Below are 17,430 nucleotides of genomic sequence, written 5' to 3'. Positions count from 1 at the left end.
CCCAACACCAACAAACACCCCCCAAAAAAAAAAAAAGATAAAAACAACCAAAAAAATTAAATCGAACAAGACAAAAGGGGGCAAAAAATACCTCGACCTACGCCCCGAGATGGTGGTCCCCGTCGCTTGGCTCCACTGCGGTCTCCACCGACGACCATCGTCTGCCGCTGATGAAGAATGCAAATCAAACGGCGTGGGAGAGTCTTCTTTGGCAGACGTACGGCAAAGGGAGAGAGAGAGATCGGGAAAGACAAAATAATTAGTGCTGATTGAATTCTCGTAATTTCATCAGATTAAACACAATAGTAAAAACCCAAAATTACCCCCCTAACCTAAAAACAACGCACGGTTAAATAAAAATTCCCATAAATAATTAAATAAATCCTATCCATCCAATCTCTAAATCTAACAATCCTAGTCAATCCACACGTTTGCATTTTAAAGATTGTTTGTATTTGAATATAATCCTCTTCTCTCTCTCTCTCTCTCTCTCTCTCTCTTTCTCTCTCTCTCTCTTTCTCTCTCTCTCTCTCTCTCTCTCTCTCTCTCTATATATATATATATATATATATATATATATATATATATATATATATATATATATATATATATATTAAAAACTTCAGTTAACCGACCTTTCGAACCGAATTAACCGTTAATTGAAGTTTTAAAATTATCCGAAGTTTGCACACCCCTAATACAAACAATACAATTTATTTAATTAGAAGGGAGATTAGTTATTAATTTTGGGATTAGAAAATCACCTGACCAAATCTGAAATTTTTAATAGTTAGGGACTAAATGTGTCAAAGATTTAAAAGTCATGGATTAAATCTAAAAATTTTAATAGTCATGGACCAAATGTGGCAAAGATTTAAAAGTCATGGGACCAAATATACAAATTTTAATAATCAGGATCAAATGTGGCAAAGATTTAAAATTCGTGGGACCAAAATAAAATATTTTAATAATTAAGTATCAAATATGGAAATAATCTCATACTTGGACCAAAAGTGAAAATAACTCCAATGCAATTATTGAGTCGTGGGTCAAGTCGTAATTAAAGAAAGTAGTGGATCCTCTCACATACGTTGGTGCCGACTAAATTTAAGCCTTTTCAACTTTCTATGAAATTTCCACTGAGATGACTTTTTGTTTTCATTCCCATTCTTTCTTTGGTTTTTTGATTTGTCCTGTTTCTTGCTTTCTTTCATTATTTTCATTTCTACCGTCTTCTCCGATATGATATTCCTCGGCCGGCTTCAACAACGGTAGATCTTGGTTTGCTTTTTCCATCTTTATGGCTGGTTGAGTTGTTGCAGATCTGCCGAAGAGAAAAGATAGCCTAATACTTTTCAGGCAAGTCAAGGGGTTGACTTAGCTTCTTGTAACTCTGATTTAATTACTCCGATCCGATCCGGTGTGTATTTTGTTTGTGGATCTCATACATTTGAATCTCCAATCCAATTGGTTTGCTGTATGGTCGTCGACTTCTAAAATATGGCGGCTTCTGATACTCCTTCACAATCAAACCGGAAATTGACTTATGATGTTTTCTTGAGCTTTCGAGGTGAAGATACTCGCAAGAATTTTGTTGATCACCTTTACGATCGCCTGAACTTGAAAGGACTCCACACCTTCAAAGATGACGAGCGGCTGGAGAAAGGACAGCAGATTGCTCCCGCTCTGCTGCAATCTATTCAAGAATCCAGATTTGCAGTTGTAGTCTTCTCCAAAAATTATGCATCGTCAACCTGGTGTCTAGACGAACTTGCAAAAATCATGGAATGCAAAGAAAATCTCAACCAGGTTGTGGTGCCAATTTTCTGCGACATAGAGCCTTCACATGTGCGCAAACAAACTGGAAGTTTTGAAGAAGCATTTGCCAAACATGAAGAGAATGAGGGCAAGGGGAGGGTTGAAAGATGGAGGAAAGCTTTGACAGAGGCAGGCAGTATTGCAGGGCACGATTTGCAGGGTGATGAGTATAACGGGTTTGCTTTCAACACCCTACCTTCTTTTCTTTTTCATTAATTATAAATTATAAATATAAATTGTAAGTAATATATAGAGTTTCTTGAAATACTAGTTAATTCCATGTCTTCAATCTCAGGTATGAATTAAAGTGTATCAAAGCAGTCAGTGCTGACATATCAAAACTGCTTCCATCTCCAAGTGTCGAAAAAGGTTTAGTGGGATTAGAGTCACGTCTTAAAGAAATAAGAATGAAGTTGGAAGTGTGGGATGAAGATGTTAAGTTAGTATTAGGCCTTTGGGGTATGGGCGGTATTGGGAAAACAACCATTGCAAGAGTTGCCTTTGATCAATTTTCTAGTGAATTTGATGGCTCATGTTTTCTTGCTGATGTTAGAAAACACGGGCTGGAAGCCTTGCAAAAGAAACTCCTATCAAAAGTTTTGAAGGAAAATTCAATTGATATAGATGATGTGAATGAAGGAATACGTATGATACATAAAAGGCTCAAATGGAAGAAAGTATTGATTGTTCTTGATGATGTAGATAATGAGGATCAATTAGAGAAATTGGTTGGAGATGGTAAATGGCTTTGTAATGGTAGTAGAGTCATCATAACTACCAGAGACAAGCATTTATTCACTCAGTTTACAATTGTTGTTGAAACTTATGAAGTTAAAAAATTGGAGAAAGAAAAAGCACTAGAACTATTTAGTTGGCATGCTTTTAAAAAAGAATCTCCGGAGAATGGATTTGAAAATCTATCTAAATCTTTTGTAACTCATGCTAGTGGTCTTCCATTAGCCCTTAAGGTATGGGGTTCTTCTCTACGTGGACAGACAAATAAAAAAATGTGGAAAAGCAAACTAGAGATGATTAAAGACATCCCTGATGAGAATGTTATTGAAAAGCTTAAGATAAGTTATGAAGGACTGTGTAAGGTGTGCAAAAAGGTATTTTTGGATATAGTATGCTTTTTTCGGGACGAGCGCCTGGATATTGTAAAAGAAGTACTTAATGGTTGTAAATTATATCCTGATACAAATATATCTCTGCTTATTGATAGATGTCTACTATTTGAATCACATGGATTTATTCATATGCATGATTTGATACATGAGATGGGATTGAGTATTGAAAGTAAAGAAAGGAGCAGGAGGTGGCAGCTTGACGACCTTAATGATGTAAGATACATTTATTGTGCCTTAATATCTTCTTAATACGCTATCATCAAATGTTTTTGTTTTTTTTTTTTAATAATGTTATTTTGCGTTGAATTAAAATGATTAATGTACATATTGTTTTCTTGTTTTAGGAGCCTATGGCGGTGGAAGGTCTTTTGCTTTCCTTCGACTGTGATGAGAGTATTAGCCCTTGTATTGACTCTTTCAAACAGATGACAAAATTGCAGATGCTCCTTGTTAAATATCAAGAAAATTATCATTGTAGGTCAGAGTCTCATCTGGAAAGTATTGAAGCTTTTAAAGAGACAGGCATTATGAATTATCTCCCAAGGAATTTGATGGTGCTTAAATTCCCACATTATCCATGGTCAAACCCTTTTTGCCCAATGGTATTTGATTCTTACCCAACTAACTCTGCACTCGGTGTTAATCTTTTTTTCCTTATTTAACATAGAGTTCAACCTTTCTTTATCCTTAATATTCTCTTGCAGGAAATGAAGAAACTTACCTACTTGGATCTGAGCTCATCCAACTCTTTGTTAGAAACTCCAAATTTTGCAAAAATGCTGAATTTGGTGAATTTAAACCTTTCAGGCTGTGGGAAATTAAAAACAATACATACTTCTATTGGAAATCTTAAGAAACTTGTTAAATTGAATTTAAGAAAATGCAGCAACCTTGGAAAGTTTCCCAGCTTCAATCAAGTAAGTTTCATATCTCAAGTTTCTCAATCTTGACAATACCACTATGTTAGAATTTTTTTTCAAAATTCAAGGCAATACACTAAATCTAGAGGAGTTGGATTCATATGTTAAGATTATAAAAATTCCCTCATCTGCATAGATGTTGGAAATTTATATAATAATGGAGATTAATGTTCTAGATGTACTACCAAAAAAACTAAAATAATATTTGGAGTTGTGGTCTAATGGCACCCGGGTTGTACTCCCATATGGGGGGTTGTGAGTTCAAGCCTCAGTGGAGGCATTATTGGCTCTTTGTGTTTCAGTAGGTATACTACATTGTAATAGAGTCAGTAGCATTCAAAAAAAAAAATGAGTGTATACTACATTGTAATAGAGTCAGTAGCATTCAAAAAAAAAATGAGTGAGTCAGTAGCATTCAAAAAAAAATGAGTTTTACGAAAGATTGGAACCGAACCGAATGGTACTTAGTTTCAAAATCGAAACGTTAACTTCTGAAAAGTTAATTTCCGAGCAGTTGATTTCGAAAAGTCAAAATTGACTTATGAAATCAACTCTTCGGATGGAAAAGAAAATGAGTCTTTGGATGAGAAATTGATGGTTAGCAATTATAATATCTACAATCTACAAATCTAATAAGAGACAATAATGTTAGGCCCTTAACTGGAACAAAAAAATGTTGGTATAATTGTTTCTTAAAATGAATGGTCTATATTACGAAGTATTTTAATTTTAGTAATTTTTTTTTTTTTTATGTTTTTCCTTATTTACCCTCTATTATATTATTTTCTTCTCTTAAATAATCCTGAATTCCGTTAGTATAAACTTTAGTAATGGAATATTCCGTTAACTATTTATTATTCTTAACTTATTCATTAGTTTCTATAAGAAAGGTCTTAGGTTTGAACCTCATTCCAGTCAGAGTTGGCATAATTGTTAAACATATACTACAAATATGTTAAAATATACGGAGTATTAAAAAATAAATATAATATAAAATTTAACATAAATTTTGGTCAAATAATTAGTCCGACTAAATACAAAACATTCAAAGTTGAGCATAAAATATTATAATTCATGAACTTTGTAAATCATTTTCTTACATTAAACAAAAAACAAATTTAGGTTAAGGTTTTTTTTTTTCGTTTAATTAATCATCTTTTGATTATTTAGAACAAAACTCAATATTTCAATTATGCTTTTGCATTATTGGAATGATTTAGATCATTATGGTATTAATATTTTTTGTATGTCTTTTTATAACGGTACAATTGTACATTACTTTACAAATATTATACTACTATTATTTTGTTATTGGACAAAATTATTTGGAGTTGTGAATTATAAATATTATTTTAGTTTCATTGAAAGTTAATTGGAAAATATGAGTTTTATGAAAGGCTGGAACCGTACGGAATGATACTCAGTTCCGGAATTGAGACGTTAACTTCCGAAAAGTTAATTTCCGTGCAGTTGATTCCGAGAAGTCAAAATTGTGTTTTGAAATAAACTTTTCGGATAGAAAAGGACATTAAGTCTTCGGATGAGAAACTGATGACTGTTCGGATATATATGTTGAACTAATTCTTCAGATACATACGGATAGAATGTTGATTTACAGTACGTAAGTTTGTTTCCATGCAAATATATGCTTAGCAATTATAATATACATATATAAATTTGTTTGCACTGACGAGTGCATACAAATTATAAATATATATGTGTATATAATTCATACACAAAAATTTGCATGCATTATATATAAAACTACAGAGATACATTTATATTACGTAAAATATTTATGCAGTACATGCTTTACGTAATTATATTTTCCCATGGTTAAGATATTAATATATATCTTTTGGAAGTTGAAATTTTGAACTATCGTAACTTCCATGTAACCACTCTTAATAGTCAAAATATTTTATATAAATATTTTTGGCGAGACATGTCAAAGAATAGTTGCAAGTTTTTACAATACACTGATATATTTCAGTCTTACAATTCTATAGGAAATTTTTAAACAAATCAACTTAAGAATTTCATTCATTTTCTTATATCTCATAAGTTTAAATCTTGAACAATGTTGATTTTCTGAGAGAGATTTAAAACTTATAGAAAGTGATTACACGTTTGAAAATCTCATTTCCCAACTTTCCTCATTCCAGTCACTCAATATTTCTCTAAAACAAAAACTTAGCAATATATGATAGTTATTTTTAAAAAGTTTTAAAATCTAAGAGTTCTGAACAATTTAACAATCTCATTCTTCTCATGCTGCAGGAAATGAAGAGCATTACCCATTTGGATCTTAGTCATTGTAGATCTTTGTCAGAAACACCAAATTTTTTTATGATGCCAAATTTGGAATATTTACTACTTTCAAAGTGTGAGAAATTGAAAGAGATCCACTCATCTTTGGGAAATCTTACGGAACTTGTGGAATTGGATTTTGATGGATGTAGTAACCTTGAAAAGCTTCCCAGCTTTAACCAGGTATAATATCTCCGTAAGCTCAAGCTTTAAAATTGCATCAAATTAAAAAACATTTCAAAATTCAACTACACAATTTATATTGGTGTTTGATGTATTATATATTTGCATTATAGAACTTCCTCATCGACGCAACAACTGGACAAAATATCTTAGTTATTTTTAAAAAAGTTTTTTTTAGGTAAATAGTTTTCACCAATTTGACTAATTAAGAGCATTCTTCTCATGCAGGAAATAGAGAGCATTAGCCGCTTGGATATTAGAAATTGTGGCTCTTTATTAGAAACGCCAAATTTTGCTATGATGCCAAATTTGGAATATTTACTACTTTCAGGGTGTGAGAAATTGAAAGAGATACACCAATCTATGGGAAATCTTACGGAACTTGTGGAATTGGATTTTGATGGATGTAGTAACCTTGAAAAGCTTCCCAACTTTAACCAGGTATAATATCTCCATAATCTCAAGTTTCAAAATTGAATCAAATTGAAAAACATTTCAAAATTCAAGTACACAATATATATTGGTGTTGGACCTACGTATTATATATTCGCATATGTAATAGAACTTTCTCATCGACTAAACATCTTAGTTATTTTTAAAAAGTATTGTAAGTTAAGAGTTTTGATTAATTTCACTAACTTCATTCTTCTGATGCACGAAATAAAGAGCATTACCCGTTTGGATATTAAAAATTGTAGCTCTTTGTTAGAAACACCAAATTTTGCTATGATGCTAAATTTAAAATATTTAGTACTCTCAAAAGTGTGAAAAATTGAAAGTGATCCACCCATCTTTGGGAAATCTAACCGAACATGTGAAATTTGTTTTTGATTAATGTAGTAACCATGAAAAGTTTCCCAGCTTTATACAGGTATAACTTCTCCATAATCTCAAGCTTCAAAATTGCATTAAATTAAAACACATTTCAAAATTCTAGTACACAATATCTATTGGTGTTGGATGTATCATATATATTGGCATTATAGAACTTCCTCATCGACGCAACAACTCCACAATATGTCTTAGTTATTTTTAAAAAGTATTGTAAGTTAAGAGTTTTGATCAATTTCACTAATCTTCTTCTTCTCATGCAGGAAATAAAGAGCATTATCCGCTTGGATATTAAAAATTGTAGCTCTTTGTTAGAAACGCCAAATTTTGCTATGATGCCAAATTTGAAATATTTCGGGCTTTCAATGTGTGAGAAATTGAAAGAGATCCACCCATCTTTGGGAAATCTTACGGAACTTGTGAAATTGGATTTTGATGGATGTAGTAACATTGAAAAGCTTCCCAGCTTTAACCAGGTATAATATCTCCATATTCTCAAGCATCAAAATTGCATCAAATTACAAAACATTTTAAAATTCAAATACACAATATATATTGATGTTGCATGTATCATATATTCCCATTATAGAACTTTCTCATCGACGCAACAACTCGATAATATGTCTTAGTTATTTTTAAAAAGTATTGTAAGTTAAGAGTTTTGATCATTATTCTCATGCAGGAAATAAAGCGCATTACCTGTTTGGATATTAGAAATTGCAGCTCTTTGTTAGAAACACCAAATTTTGCTATGATGCCAAATTTGGAATATTTACAACTTTCAGAGTGTGAGAAATTGAAAGAGATCCACCCATCTTTTGGAAATCTTGCAAAACTTGTGGAATTTGATTTTGATGGATGTACTAACCTTGAAAAGTTTCCCAGCTTAAACCAGGTATAATATCTCCATAATCTCAAGCATCAAATTTAAAAACATTTGAAAATTGAAGTACACAATATATATTGGTGTTGGATGTTTTATATATTCGCATTATTGAACCTCATCTTCCAAGAAACAATTCGACAATATGTCTCAGTTATTTATAAAAAGAATTGTAAGTTAAGAGTTTTGATCAATTTCACTAATATCCTTCTCATGCAGGAAATAAAGAGCATTACCCGTTTGGATATTAGAAATTGTAGATCTTTGTTAGAAACGCCAAATTTTGCTATGATGCCAAATTTGAAATATTTATGGCTTTCAAAGTGTGAGAAATTGAAAGAGATCCACCCATCTTTGGGAAATCTTACGGAACTTGTGGAATTGGATTTTGATGGATGTAGTAACCTTGAAAAGCTTCCAAGATTTAACCAGGTATAATACCTCCATATTCTCAAGCTTCAAAAATTTCATCAAATTAAAAACATTTCAAAATTCAAGTGCACAATATATATTGGTGTTGGATGTATTATATATACGCATTATAGAACTTTCTCATCGACGCAATAATAGGACAATATATCTTAGTTATTTTTATAAAGTTTTTTAGGTTAAGTGTTTTCATTAATTTGACTAATCACATTCTTCTCATGCAGGAAATAAAGAGCATTACAGATTTGGATATTAGAAATTCTAGATCTTTGTTAGAAACGCCAAATTTTGCTATGATGCCAAATTTGGAATATATAGGGCTTTCAAACTGTGAGAAATTGAAAGGGATCCATCCATCTTTGGGAAATTTAACGAAACTTGTGAAATTTGATTTTGATGGATGTTGTAACCTAGAAAAGTTTCCCATCTTTAACCAGGTATAATATCTCCATAAACTCAAGCTCCAAAATTCCATCAAATTAAAAAAACATTTAAAAATTCATGTACACAATATATATTGGTGTTGGATGTATTATAAATTCGCAATATAGAACTTCCTCATCGACGCAACAACTCGACAGTATGTCTTAGTTATTTTTAAAAAGTATTGTAAGTTAATAGTTTTGAACAATTTAACTAATCTCATTCTTCTCATGCAGGAAATAAAGAGCATTACCCGTTTGGATATTAGAAATTGTAGCTCTTTGTTAGAAACACCAAATTTTGCTATGATGCCAAATTTGGAATATTTACTACTTTCAAAGTGTGAGAAATTGAAAGGCATCCACCCATCTTTGAGAAATCTTACGGAACTTGTGGAATTGGATTTTTTTGGATGTAGTAACCTTCAAAAGTTTCCCAACTTTAACCAGGTATAATATCTCCATAATATTAGGCTTCAAAATTGCATCAAATTTAAAAAAAATTCAAAAGTATTGTACACAATATCTATTGGTGTTGGATGTATTATATATTCGCATTATAGATCTTCCTCATCGACGCAACAACTGGACAATATATCTTAATTATTTTAAAAAAGTGTTTTTAGGTTAATAGTTTTCATCAATTTCACTAATTTCATTCTTCTCATGCAGGAAATAAAAAGCATTACCCGTTTGGATATTAGAAATTGTAGCTCTTTGTTAGAAACACCAAATTTTGCTATGATGCCAAATTTGGAATATTTACTACTTTCGGGGTGTGAGAAATTGAAAGAGATCCACCCATCTTTGGGAAATCTTAAAGAACTTGTGGAATTTGATTTTGATGGATGTAGTAACCTTGAAAAGCTTCCCAGCTTTAACCAGGTATAATATCTCCATAATCTCAAACTTCAAAATTGTATCAAATTGAAACACATTTCAAAATTCATATACACAGTATATATTGGTGTTGGAGGTATTTTATATTCACGCTATACAACTTCCTCATCGACGCGACAACTCAACAATATGCCATCGTTATTTTTAAAAAGTAGTGTAAGTTAAGAGTTTTTTTCAATTTCACTAATCTCATTATTCTCATGCAGGAAATAAAGAGCATTACCCGTATGGATATTAGAAATTGTAGCTCTTTGTTAGAAACACCAAATTTTGCTATGATGCCAAATTTGGAATATTTACTACTTTCAAAGTGTGAGAAATTGAAAGACATCCACCCATCTTTGGGAAATCTTACAGAACTTGTGAAATTGGTTTTTGATGGATGTAGTAACCATGAAAAGCTTCCCAGCTTTAACCAGGTATAATATCTCCATATTCTCAAGCTTCAAAATTGCATCAAATTTAAAAACATTTCAAAATTCTAGTATACTTTATCTATTGGTGTTTGATGTATTATATATTCGCATTATAGAACTTCCTCATCGATGCAACAACTCCACAATATGTCTTAGTTATTTTAAAAAAGTATTGTAAGTTAAGAGTTTTGATAAATTTCACTAATCTCCTTCTTCTCATGCAGGAAATAAAGAGCATTACCCGTTTGGATATTAAAAATTGTAGCTCTTTGTTAGAAACACAAAATTTTGCTATGATGCCAAATTTGAAATATTTAGAGCTTTCAAACTGTGAGAAATTGAAAGAGATCCACCCATCTTTGGGAAATTTAACGGAATTTGTGAAATTGGTTTTTGATGGATGTAGTAACCATGAAAGGCTTCCCAGCTTTAACCAGGTATAATATCTCCATAATCCCAAGATTAAAACATGCATCAAATTGAAAAAACATTTCAAAATTCAAGTACACAATATTTAATGTTTCCGGAGGTATTATATATTTGCATTATAGAACTTACTCATTGACGCAACTACTTTACAATATGTGTTAGTTATTTTTAAAATGTATTGTAAGTTAAAAGTTTTGATCAATTTCACTAATCTTATTCTTCTCATGCAGGAAATAAAGAGCATTACCCGTTTGGATATTAGAAATTGTAGCTCTTTGTTTGAAACACCAAATTTTGCTATGATGCCAAATTTGAAATATTTAGTGCTTTCAAAGTGTGAGAAATTGAAAGAGATCCACCCATCTTTGGGAAATCTAACGGAACTTGTGAAATTGGTTTTTGATGGATGTAGTAACCTTAAAAAGCTTCCTAGCTTTAACCAGGTATAATATCTCCATAATCTCAGTCTTTAAAATTGCATCAAATTTTAAAAAAATTCAAAATTCAAAATTCAAGTACACAATATTTATTGGTGTTGGATGTATTATATCTTCCCATTATGGAAATTACTTATCGACAAAACAGCTTGACAATATTTCTTAGTTACATATTTTTAAAAAGTGTTGTAAGTTAAGAGTTTTGATCAATTTCACTAATCTCATTCTTCTCATGCAGGAAACAAAGAGCATTTCCTGTTTAAATATTAGAAATTGCAGCTCTTTGTTAGAAACACCAAATTTTGCTATGATGCCAAATTTGAAATATTTAGACCTTTCAAAGTGTGAGGAATTGAAAGAGATCCACCCATCTTTGGGAAATCTAACGGAACTTGTGGAATTGGTTTTTGATGGATGTAGTAACCTTGAAATGCTTCCCATTTTTAACCAGGTATAATATCACCATATTCTCAAGCTTCAAAATTTCATAAAATAAAAAAGTATCTGTGAAATCAATTACACAATATCTGTTGGTGTTGTATATAATATATGTTGGTTATTTAAAACTTCCCTCATCGATGCAACTACTCGAGAATATATCTTAGTTATTTTTAAAAAGTTTTTTAGGTTAAGAGTTTTCATGAATTTGAATAATCTCATTCTTCTCATGGAGGAAATGAAGAGCATTACTAGTTTGAATCTTAGAAATTTTAGCTCTTTGTTATAAACACCAAATTTTGCTATAATGCCAAATTTGAAATATTTCGAGATTTCAAAGTGTGAGAATTTGAAAGAGATCCACCCATCTTTGGGAAATCTAACGTAACTTGTGAAATTGGTTTTTGAGGAATGTGGTAACCTTGAAAAGCTTCCCGGCTAGGTAACCTTCAAAATTCAAGTACACAATATCTATTAGTGTAGGATGTAATATATATTCGCTATATAGATCTTACTCATTGACGAAACAACTTGACAATAAGTCTTAGTTATTTTTAAAAAGTACTATAAGTTAATTGTTTTGATCAATTTCACTAATCCCATTCGTCTCATGCAGGAAATAAAGAGCGTTTCCCGTTTGGATATTAGAAATTGTTGCTCATTGTTAGAAACACCAAATTTTGCTATGATGCCAAATTTGGAATACTTGCAACTTTCAAATTGTGAGAAATTGAAAGAGATCAACCCATCTATGGCAAATCTAACGAAACTTGTGGAATTGGTTTTTGATGGATGTAGTAACCTTGAAAAGCTTCCCAGCTTTGATCAGGTATAATATCTCCATAATTTCAAGCATCAAAATTGCATCAAATTGAAAACATTTCAAAATTCAAGTACAGAATATCTATTGGTGTTGGTTGTATTATATATTTGCATTATAGAACTTACTCATCGACGCAACATCTTGAGGAGTATGTTGTAGTTATTTTCAAAAATTATTGTAAGTTAAGAGTTTTGATCAATTTTACTAATCTCATTCTTCTCATGTAGGAAATAAAAAACATTTCCAGTTTGGATCTTTGAAATTGTAGCTCGTTGTTAGAAACACCAAATTTTGCTATGATGACAAATTTGGAATACTTACAACTTCCAAAGTGTGAGAAAATTGAAAGAGTTCCACCCATTTTTGTAAAATCTCTCGGAACTTATGGAATTGGTTTCTGATGGATGTAGTAACCTTGAAAAGCTTTTCAGCTTTAACCAGGTATAATATCTCCATATCTCAAACTTTAAAATTACATAAAAGTAAAAAGCATCTTAGAAATCAAGTACACAATATCTGTTGGTGTTGTATATAGTATATGTTGGGAATATAAACGTACTCCCATCATCGACGCAACAACTCGACAATATGTCTTAGTTATTTTTAAAAAGTTTTTTTAAATTTAGGATTTTTCATCAATTTGACTAATCTCATTCTTCTCATGTAGGAAATGAAGAACATTACCAGATTGGATCTTTGAAATTGTAGCTCTTTGTTAGAAACTCCAAATTTTGCTATGATGCCAAATTTGGAATACTTACAACTTCCAAAGTGTGAGAAAATTGAAAGAGTTCCACCCATTTTTGCAAAATCTTTCGGAACTTATGGAATTGGTTTCTGATGGATGTTGTAACCTTGAAAAGCTTTTCAACTTTAACCAGGTATCGTATGTCCATAATCTCAAACTTCAGAATTGCATAAAATTAAAAAATATTTCAAAAATTAAGTACACAATATCTATTGGTGTTGGATATAGTATATGTTGGTTATATAGAACTTCCCTTATTGACAATACATCTTCACAATATGAGTTATTTAAAAAAAAAAAATTATTTAAGAGTTCTGATCAATTTGACTAGTCTCATTCTTCTCATGCATGAAGTGATTAGAATTACTCGTTTGGATCTTTGATATTGTAGTTCTTTGTTTGAAGCACCAAATTTTGCTATGATGCCATGTTTGGATTTTTAAACCGTTCTAAGATTGAGAAATTGATTGAGATTCACCCATCTTTTGGAAATCTTACAAAAGTTGTGGACTTGGTTTTGTATGGATGTAGTAAACTTGAAAAGCTTCCCAGCTTTAACTAGGTTATAATATGTCCATAATCTCAAGCTTCAGAATTACTTCAAATTAAAAAACATTTCAAAATTCAGGTACACAATATCTACTGGTGTTGGATATATTATATGTTCGGATTATAGAACTTCCCTAGCTCATTGACTCAACAATATGTCTTAGTTATTTTTAAAAAGTTTGTTAGGTTAAGAGTTTTCATCAATTTGACTAATCTCATTATTCTCATGCAGGAAATGAAGAGCGTTACCGATTTGGATCTTTGAAATTGTAGCTCTTTGTTAGAAACACCAAATTTTGTTATGATGCCAAATTTGAAATATCTAGACCTTTCAAAGTATGAGAAATTGAAAGAGATCCACTCATCTTTTGGAAATCATACAAACCTTGTGGACTTGATTTTTGATGGATGTAGTAACCTTGAAAAGCTTCCCAGCTTTAACCAGGTTTAATATCTCCATAATCTCAAGCTTCAATATTCCATCAAATTAAAAAAAAATCAAAATTCAAGTACACATATCTATTGGCCTGGTGTTGGATATATTATATGTTTGGATTATAGAACTTCGCTCATAAACGCAACAAGTTGACAATATGTCTTAGTGACGGAATGTAGTTTGGTAGGATGGAAAAGTGTAAACAGAGATGGAATCCCCGAGTGTGGATCTCACAAAGATGAAAAATTGGAGTAAGTGGAGTGCAAAACAATCATAGGTAATGCATTCACAAGAGTTAACTAGGTAGAAAGAAGGTGTAGGGAGGCTTGTATGCAAGGGGAGAGTGCAAGAATGTAAAGACAACGAGCAAATATGTAAAACGGGGAATTGGATGGAGAACACTTGATATAATGCATTCGATGGCCTAAGGTAGACAAAAGGTTGTGCAATAAAAGACTAACTTAAGGGAGGCATTTCACAAAACACCTTGGCTACTATACGCCCCATCCTGGGTCTTTCCCTCTCGGATCGAAGAACGGGGAAAGCAAATGAGAAAGACTACATGGAAGCACAATCTCTTGCTATCTCCACAAATGAAGAAATGATCAAGACAAAACTCATTCACAACAAAGCATTCTAGGTCTAGCATTACTCATCATCTCATCAATCAAAGTAAGAAAAATTGTAAAAAATACCCCTCTATAATATGCCAATTATCAATGTCACCCCTGAATTATGAGTGGTGTAAATGTTACCCCTCAATTATCTAAACGGTGCACATATAGCCCCTCATGTAACAGACATGTTGTTCCCCATTAGTGTACAACACCGTTTAGTCGGAGTAAATATGTAATTTAGTTATTTTTTCCCTCACTCGATTCGAAGTACCAGCGATGGATAGCAGTGGGGAATCACATGCCCGTTACGGGAGGGCTATATGTGCACCATTTTGATAATTGAGGGGCAACATTTACACCACTCATAATTCAGGGGTGACATTGATAATTGACATATTATAGAGGGGCATTTTTTACAATTTTCCCATCAAAGTAAGAATGCAATTGAAATCACAATGCAATTGAAATCACAATGCAATTGATTCAATTGAAATCACAATGCAATTGAAATCACAATGCAATTGAAATCACAATGCAATTAATTCAGGAGATCTAGCCACTCAACATCATTAATTGAAATCACAATGCAATTGATTCAAGCTAGCAAGCTAGAATGTGGAATTAAAAGATAAAAGATGAAAGATGAAAGATTACCAATTTGATTCAATAGAGTGAGATCAATCTACAAATTGGAGAGAAGATCACCACAATCAAGGAGAGTTGTCAATTCTCCAAGCTCTAGATCTCTTCTTTCTCCCATAATTGAAGAACTACAAGTGACTAGTTGAATCTAGCTCTCCTCTAGAGAGAGAAAAATAAAAAACCTAGCTAAAGAACAAGTGTTTCCTCATGTCCAAAATCCATCCCTCAAAGACTTGCCCAAGCGTGATGTTTAAAAGCGAAATCTTGATCCAGGTCTCTTGCCACGAGCGGCCCACGCTCGTGGATCCCTCGTGGCACCTTTTGGTCCCAAGTCACGAATGGTCCATGAGCGTGGATCCATCGTGGTAGGGGCACATAATGGGCGCCTCCACTTGCACTCTTCTTGGTTGCTCGAGTTCAAGCCTATATGCTCTTCTTTAAGCTCAAAAACCTTCAAAACACTAAAGTGTACATGTTATAGGGAATTTGTAACACACATTCCAAAGCATTTCCAACACAAATCAACCACAAAGGATTCCAAATAAACACAACACAACCCCTTAAATGACCCATAAAGATGTGCATCTTTGGCACTTATCACAAATTTCCACACTTTATTCTTGCTTGTCCTCAAGCAAGCTGTCAATTCAATGCAAGAATGATAAGTGACAAACATAGCGCATGATAATCTCAACAAGCAAATGGTCAATCAAGAAAGTTGTGTGAGAGAACGAAGGGGGTGAAATCCCTCGTATCATCAAACAAGTGTGTTAACAAAGTGCCATACTTTGCAACTCACAGAATATTCAAAGGAAACAAAAAACCCATATTGATTAGATGTAGTTATGCTCAAGGGAACACACTCTCCACACCAATTTGCCAATCATGCAATCAAATTGGGTTCACCTACTATTTTACAAGGGCCTTCAAGCCGAGCCCACTAGTGGAAACGATGTGCACACCACAATCAAACATCCTCCCGATACGCTAAAGCCCAACGCATAAAAGTAAAGTGAAAGTATGGTATGGACCTCTCCCCGCCAATGGCTTAGGCGGGCTCTCTTTTCATCTCAACCCCTTAGGATAACTGACAACCGCTTTCTTCTCTTCAGCGGGTCAAACAAGTGTGGGATGAATCCCGGATCTTATCATTCTCTCGGGATGACAAATTGGAGAAGCCTCATGTTGTCAATTTAGGGAAATAGGTTTGTGTGAGTTTGAGGTTGTGTCACGCAATGTATCATGGTTGTAGTAGTAAACACACAAGCAATTAAAACAATTAAACAATGAAATGAAAGTAGGTTTGAATTTCTAGTTTTGTTCACAATGCACTTAGGATCATTATCGTGTATGAATGTGTCTATGCTAGAATCTAGGGAATGAACTTATGTCTTTTTATTCTTCAACTACTAAGGGTCCGTTTGGAAAGCAGGAAAATGACTTCTGGAAAATGTTTTCTGGAAAATGACGGAAAACGTTTTCCTTTCTCGTGTTTGGCTGCACAATAGAAAACTGTCTTTGTCTGTTTGGCTCATTTTCTGGAAAATGATGTAAAATTGTATAATTAAACATTTTATATAATTAATTATTTTGTTTAAAATATATTAAATTTACAATAATATTATAAATAATAATAATAATATTAAATTTACAATAATAATAATAATATTAAATTTACAATAATAATAATAATGTTTATTAAAAAATTTAAAAAAATAACAAAAAAAAAAAACGAAAACCAGAGAGTAAATCCGTCGTTCTCTCTGGTTTCGCCGGAAACCAGAGAACAGTACTTGGGGGGAATTCACAGTGTTAGTTGTTGTTGTAGACAGAGACGAAGGTGGTTGTTGTTGTAGACAGACGAAGGTGGTTGTTGTTGTAGGCCAAAGAAGTCTTCCGGAAAATGACTTCCCCCAAAAAAAGGGGAAGTCATTTTCCGGAAAATTGAGCTCATTTTCCATTGACCATGTCTCATTTTCCTTTGACTTCTCATTTTCCAGCCTAGCCAAACACCAAAAACCCGGAAAATGATTTCCAGAAATCATTTTTCTGGTTTCCAAACACACCCTAAG

General features: G+C 32.5%; 1 protein-coding gene and 1 long non-coding RNA gene across 16 annotated transcripts; one reads left to right on the top strand and one right to left on the bottom strand.

Moving 5' to 3' along the window:
- Positions 1-1,233: 1,233 nt before the first annotated feature.
- On the top strand, positions 1,234-14,027 carry LOC109179946 (TMV resistance protein N-like). 15 transcript variants are annotated; one of them, XR_002054012.1, is made up of 19 exons: positions 1,244-1,994; positions 2,114-3,158; positions 3,290-3,547; positions 3,650-3,862; positions 6,146-6,358; positions 7,453-7,665; positions 7,872-8,084; positions 8,292-8,504; positions 8,726-8,938; positions 9,161-9,373; positions 9,596-9,808; positions 10,030-10,242; positions 10,464-10,676; positions 10,899-11,111; positions 11,344-11,556; positions 12,160-12,372; positions 12,594-12,807; positions 13,034-13,247; positions 13,896-13,979. XR_002054012.1 is itself a non-coding variant. In XM_019329423.1 (17 exons), the coding sequence occupies exons 1-17, from the start codon at positions 1,501-1,503 to the stop codon at positions 13,926-13,928; spliced, it is 4,599 nt and encodes a 1,532-aa protein (XP_019184968.1). In that variant the 5' UTR covers positions 1,245-1,500; the 3' UTR covers positions 13,929-14,027. The 15 variants fall into 15 exon arrangements, 3 of the variants coding, with proteins under 3 accessions (XP_019184969.1, XP_019184970.1, XP_019184968.1); XR_002054024.1 differs by lacking the exon at positions 1,244-1,994 and having other exon boundaries at positions 2,810-2,927; positions 3,041-3,158; XR_002054019.1 differs by lacking the exon at positions 10,464-10,676 and having other exon boundaries at positions 1,242-1,994.
- Positions 11,456-14,111, bottom strand: LOC109179949. The gene is made up of 3 exons (XR_002054025.1): positions 14,058-14,111; positions 13,221-13,229; positions 11,456-11,496 (listed from the first exon to the last, which is right to left on the bottom strand). It is a non-coding gene; the product is annotated as an uncharacterized LOC109179949 (long non-coding RNA).
- Between the last annotated feature and the right edge of the window lie 3,319 nt (positions 14,112-17,430).

Source organism: Ipomoea nil, unplaced genomic scaffold (assembly GCF_001879475.1).
Source record: "Ipomoea nil cultivar Tokyo-kokei standard unplaced genomic scaffold, Asagao_1.1 scaffold0981, whole genome shotgun sequence".
Taxonomy (NCBI): Eukaryota; Viridiplantae; Streptophyta; class Magnoliopsida; order Solanales; family Convolvulaceae; genus Ipomoea; species Ipomoea nil.
This window is presented reverse-complemented; position numbering and strand designations above follow the sequence as displayed.